At 39.4% G+C, this 6,574-nt stretch overlaps 1 protein-coding gene across 1 annotated transcript; it reads right to left on the bottom strand.

The window, feature by feature from the left end:
• Positions 1–478: 478 nt before the first annotated feature.
• Positions 479–5,090, bottom strand: LOC308090595 (uncharacterized protein). Its single transcript, XM_080435829.1, has 6 exons — positions 4,965–5,090; positions 4,363–4,475; positions 3,362–3,490; positions 2,805–2,887; positions 2,066–2,266; positions 479–920 (listed from the first exon to the last, which is right to left on the bottom strand). The coding sequence occupies exons 3-5, from the start codon at positions 3,429–3,431 to the stop codon at positions 2,084–2,086; spliced, it is 336 nt and encodes a 111-aa protein (XP_080291955.1). The 5' UTR covers positions 3,432–3,490; positions 4,363–4,475; positions 4,965–5,090; the 3' UTR covers positions 479–920; positions 2,066–2,083.
• Positions 5,091–6,574: the final 1,484 nt, after the last annotated feature.

Genomic DNA, 6,574 nt, shown 5'->3' with positions numbered 1-6,574 from the left:
TAAGGTGGTAGGTTTTGCTGGTTTAAACTGGTAGCTGGTTTAAGCTGGTAGCTGGTATTTTTGATGGTTTAGCTGGTTTAAGCTGGTAGCTGGTATTTATGATGGTTTAGCTGGTTTAAGCTGGTAGCTGGTATTTTTGATGGTTTAGCTGGTTTAAGCTGGTAGCTGGTATTTTTGATGGTTTAGCTGGTTTAAGCTGGTAGCTGGTATTTATGATGGTTTAGCTGGTTTAAGCTGGTAGCTGGTATTTATGATGGTTTAGCTGGTAGCTGGTTTAAGCTGGTTTAAGCTGCTATCTGGTATTTATGTGTATTCAGGTGTATTCTGGATATGCAGTGACCAACTTTGCTGGAGAGGATGCATGATCATGGTGAATTTCAGCCAGGTGCCCACAGCACGTGGTATATTTAAAAAACAGTAGCCTACAGTAGCCTATATAAAAGTGAGCAAAATCCACAAAGTCATAAATAATCATGTATCAATTTCATACATAACAATAATTTATTAAACACTTATAAAAAACCCTCAAAAACAACATTTAAATAACAAATAAATGTATAAATAAACACATAAATACATGAACTTCAACCTGAGGAACACACTAACACACACACAGTGTTCAAATGACTGGAAAAGAGTGAGAGAATATGAAAAATCGGACAGATCCGTCTTGATTACATGACTATGGAGATACTGTATACCGATGTGTGTGATGTTTGGAAAACATCTGTAAAGTTGCAGCCAAAAATGTGTCTTGCAAAAATCGGCCTGCTGGTGGCGCTATAAAGCATTACCCCCATATCAACCCCCCCCTACACAGACACACAATTTCTTGTCCTTTCTATTGATGTCCTGGCCATGGTCCATGGCCTTCCTCTTTGTGAGAATGTTCTGCCCATGCAGCCACCAATGGAAACAGTCTGAAAGAAAACAAACAAGAACCCCCAACAATAAAACAAATATAATTAGCAATATACTGCATGGGGTGAGTTAAATGAATTGTGATGTTTTGAGAAAAACTTAAAGTAACTTAAACTTCACCCATTTTCAACCTTATCTTCATATAACTAACTGATCCTCGCTAATGTTCATTATACAATGGCACCATTTCTGTCTACTCGTTCTGCCACTCATTGGTGGAATGTGGACAGTTCAGAAACCTGCCTACCAGTGACATCACCAATGGAGATTCCAAGCTAATAGAAACTACAGTGTGTCTCTACCTGGAAAGTTTGCATGCAGAAGTAGAAGCCATTGTTCTTGCATTAATAATGAACAAATAAAGTTGTTCTAAATGACCAAACCTGCCTACCGATGATGTCAAAGGTAGGCAGGTTTCTAAACTGTCCACGACCTATCAACGAAACACAGAGTGAGTAGACATAAATGGTGCCATCTTAAAATGTGTATTAGTGAGGACCAATTATATGAAGATGAGTTGAAAATGGGGTGAAGTGTTTTTTTAACCCCGTGTTTCAGTTCAGTTAGAAAACATGCATTTGAATGAAAAAGGTGGGTGGACAGTGGGCAGGCAATAAGTCAGATGGCTACAATGGACAACAACAATTTGGGGGAAAAAGCTACCCCTGCCACACATGCATGTAGGGCTGCCACTACCAATTATTCTACTTGCGATTATTCTATTGATTACTTTTTTGATCTACAAGCTCACAACACGTCCAACGAGTTGCAAGCTTGTAGATCGGCATTTCTTTCAGCCATAAAATCGATTTTATTACAATAGAGTCTTTTCTTTTATGATTGATTAATAAGCTTAATATAATCTCTTTTCCAGAAGGTGACATTCCCGTTTCCCGATCAGTTTTTCATAGCTTCATTTGATTGGCTCGGCAGCAGATATAAATTGGAAACAACCAACATCTCCATATGTGTTTCTGGTTGAAACAGTATGCTGCTGAGACAACCAAATGAAGGTATGAAAAACTGAACAGGTAACGCTAACGGGAATTCCACCTTCTGGAAAAGAGAACTACAGTCATGCACAGAGCAGATTGAATTATGAGATGAAGTCATAATGAACCCCCCCACCCCTCAGTAAACATACCTCTTCTGAGTCCTGCGGTCAGGGGGGTTTGGCCTCCCCCTTGCTAGTGGGGCATTCTTTGTAAGGCTCCTGCATGGTCTTCAGGGTTGTTGTCCCCCAAATGGCAACAGCAAGCTCCTTCATGAACAGGGAGTCCTTGGTGTTTGCTGCCACCATCTTCCAGATCTCCTTTTCGAGCCACACACCAGAGCCAATGTGGACCTAAAACAGAAGAAAACAACACATGTTTTAGAAATTAAAAAACATTTTACCATGACATTTCAGACTCATTTTTGACAAAAGCAGGCCCACTTCAAACAGAATTTACTGTAAAGAAATTACATTTTCAAGGACCCCCAAATGTGGACCCATTTAGAAAAGAGTTGGTGCCATGGACCTCCAATAGAGAAGATGTTAATTGTTGGATTACATTTAGTACAGAATTCTACAACTGTCTATACTGTAGGTGGGGAGAGTTGAAGTAATTCTTATACAGTACATTGTCATTGGATTACATTCTAGCTGGTAAAATAGTAGTGAAATTAACCTTTTCCACCCGGCATCCCTATTTTGTTCATGCCATAGGCAAAACTGTTCAAAAATAGTTCAAAAATAGCAAAACATAGCTGATCTACAAGCTCACGATGCATCATGACACGTTGCCTATTTTTGAAATGATAACTGTTTCTTATTTAGCTGGGGACACTGTGGAACCCCACTTTTAAGAACCACTGTCCTACACAGTATGTTTCTTCAATACCTTGTCACCGTTGCCGTCAAACATCCCAGGTGTCGATGCCAAATCGTCTGACTCGGGGGAAGAGGAAACGGAGGAAGTTGCAACTGAAAATGTAGAGAATCATATTTAAGCTCCTTTTGGCAGTATCACAGTACTTATATTGTACACATTGTCACCATTTTCCGTAGAACAGTATCACTGTCTAAACACACCTATGCTGTCACTGGTTTGCTTATCTGCAGCAGGGATGTCAGGCTTTGCTGCAGAGCTATATTGGGGCCCTTCCTCCAGTTTCTGTTTTGCAATCTCTAATTTGTTGCATCTTAAAGCATGAACAGGGTACGGAAAAATAAAAAATAAAAACTGAATTGATGTATGCCTTAGTAGGATACCAGTTTAATAATGAGCCTAGCATCTGTCCACTCCATTTAACATGCTTTCTATATAATGTTTTTTAACATTTGTGGTCAAGATCTAAGTAAAAAAGAACATGAGAACAAATAACCAACATATCGATATATACAAAAAGAGAAGAGCAAACTCATGCAACTGTTTCGTTAACATTAGTCATTGCTTACTTAGTTTTAAGATGCTGTAGGTCCAGCTCCAACTCTTTGGCCTTCTTCTGGGTATGACTGTACTTGACATTTCGTCGTGGATAGCTTGGGGAACAACAGCATCTCCACCGTATTCAGACGAGTCAGAGTCTAAAGGTAGTGCAAGTAATATATTTTGGATAAAACAAGATGTTTTTTGTTAGAAAGTTAAAGTGGAATAAAATGTAATTTTATGCAACCTGTATCGTAGAGTATATTAATACAATATAACTTATACAATCTGTATGTTAGAGTATGTTAATACAAATAATACAATATAACTTATATAATTGGGGTGGTTGTATTTAGTCTCCCTGCTCTTCTATTGAGACATTTAGATAGTGTCAAAGGTCATGTCTCACCTAGACACAGGATCTGACATGAATTTTGATCTGATGGTCAAGATTCAATGTATCACCTGAGCAAGCAGGCAGGCTCTATTAGCTCAATGGTAAAAGGTTACAGCACTTGCTCAGGAAACCGGGTTCAAATCCGGGGTAGAAGAGGAAAGTTACATAGTGCAGCTTTAACCCATTAAGACCTGGGGCCGATTCTAAAAATGCTCTCTAAATCCTAAAAGTTTTTTGAACATAAAAGGAAAAAGATTTGAGGTACAAATGTTCACTTTAAAACATATATATTCAAAGATTTTCAAAAATAGCAGATCTACATGCTCATAGCGCGCCACTCGGTGTCGCGCTATGAGCTTGTAGATCTGCTATTTTTGAAGCCAAAGAAATCAAAACAATTACACAGATGCGTTCCTGGTCTAAATGGGTTCAAATTTTGTATGCCCACTTCTTTGTGTCATCACTTCCAATTGTAACTTATTTATCCTGTATCCTGTATGAGTTCTGATTGGTTAAATTTGGTATTCCTGGAAATGCATTTTCGGCTTACTAAAGAGGTGGAGAGTCTGGGAGACCCCTGTTACTGAACAAGCAATGATTACTTTAACATTTAACAAAACAATATCACTTTACCTTCAAACTGTTTTCTTCTCTTTGTGGGAGGGGGGGGGGGGCATAACACATAATGGTTCTCTCTGGGTTCCTTTTTCTCTTTTAGTAGGGCTGCAAACCATTCATTTTGGCCACTGCAGCCAAAGAAATGTGTAATAATAACACACACACACACACACACAGACAGACAGACAGACAGACAGACAGTCTGAGACAGACAAGGGAATCATTAATGTTCAGAGTTCACGGGATATTAAAACACTCTGTAGCTTCATCACTGAAAGCGTGTGTCCACACACACACACACACACACACACACACACACACACACACACACACACACAGACGTCATATTCTGAATTTAGTTTTGAGCGGCACACAGGCAAGCAGTAGTGGCCTATAGTATAAATTATATTGTATATTCCCACTATAATTTATTGTAATTATTGTCATAATCCCTTTATCAAGACAAATTAAATAACTAAACAATGTGTAGAGTTGGGTCATGACATGAGTCACTTGTGATTGACTTCGAACACAGCAGCCTACGCACTTAATTATCAATACAGTAATAGTAGGCTAAAACGCCTACATAAATAGTATTTCTGTGTGTCAACACTCACCTAAAATGTCCGCCGCTTCTTCTTCTTTCTTTTATCTTCTCTGAAGCCGGTTTATAATTATTTTTGATGAATCCAAAGCAACGCAATAAACTTTCTATTGAAGTGAGAGCTGCAGCCTGCTCAGACAGCATTCATTCTCCCCGCGTATCGCGAGCGGTCGCGAGCATAGAGTTCAAGGGTCACGAGCCTGCTGAGACAGTGTTGCCAGATTTTGTGAGAGAAATAAGCAGCCAGGTCTGTGAAAAAAATTAAGCCCAAAAGAAGCGACATTTAAACCTATTTGAAAATAGCCGATCTACAAGCTCACAGTGCGTCGCATTTGCAACACATTGTGAGCTTGTAGATCTGCTATTTTCAAAAATAATAAGTGAAATATTTCACTAATATTTACAAGCAACTTTACAAAATACAATGCAATACAATACAATACAATACAATACAATACAATACAATACAATACAATACAATACAATACAATAAAATATACTGTATATACTGGGGGGGGGGGCAATTGTAACAGAAGAAAATCTTCACAGTCTAATGGCAGGTAAGATGTCTCCCCGGGATCCAAACTAGTTAAAATAGCAGATCTGCAAGCTCACAACGCTTGTAGATCTGCTATTTTCACTGCATGCTTTTTTGTATTAATTGATGGAATTTCTTAGATTTTGTATTTATTTGTTTTTTTATTGATGAAGATTTTAGATTTTTGGGTGGGAAATGTTTTGAAATAATATAGTAATATATTTTTGTAGGAAACAAAAAAAGGGATCTTTCCTCGTGATGTGTACATGACCCACAAATGGGCCCCGACCCACTGTTTTGGGAAACACACACGTGATCTAACCCAGTGGTCCTCAACCCTTTCAGGCCGCGACGTCCCAAAATAATCATATTTGAACTGGGGACCCCCCACCCTTAAAGCACTTGGAATGTAGGAGTTGATGCATTACGTTTAGTTTGACTCTATTGTGAAAATAGCAGATCTTCAAGCTCACAACGCCTCGCAAGGAAGGTGTTGTGAGCTTGTAGATCTGCTATTTTCAAAATGTTTTCTTATATTATTATTATTGTTAGACAATTTGGCCAATGTTTGACATTTTTTTATAGTATAGTTTGTTGATTACTTTTGATGCAGTAATGGTGGGTTTTTTTTAGGTACTAAAAAGGTCTTAAAGGTCCTTAAATTATCACTTCACTGTCATCTGGGTGGGGACCACCCCCAAATCACGTGGGGACCCCCCTGGGAGTCCCGATCCACATGTTGGATCGGGATCTAACCAAACTTGACCAGCTGCTAAGCTGGTCTTTGCTGGTCTGTCCAGTGTCCAGCCATCTGACCAGCTAAGTCTAGCTGGTAAGCTGGTCTTTGCTGGGCAGTCCACCCATTTGACCAGCAAAGACCAGCTACCAGCTTGGCTTTGCTGGTCAGTCCAGCCAGCCAGCTGGCTGACCAGCAAAGACCAGCAGAATCCAGCTTAGTGACCAGCTAACCAACTACACTGGCAAACCAGCCTGACCAGCCTGACCAGCTTGTCCAGCCTGGTATGCCATCTAAACCAGCTTAAGACCAGCTAAGACCAGCTAAGACCAGCTAATACCAGCTAAAA

Source organism: Gymnoscopelus braueri, assembly GCF_963280865.1.
Source record: "Gymnoscopelus braueri genome assembly, chromosome: 8".
NCBI classification, from domain to species: Eukaryota; Metazoa; Chordata; class Actinopteri; order Myctophiformes; family Myctophidae; genus Gymnoscopelus; species Gymnoscopelus braueri.
Note: the sequence above shows the minus strand (reverse complement) of the source record. Positions and strands in the feature narration are given on the sequence as shown.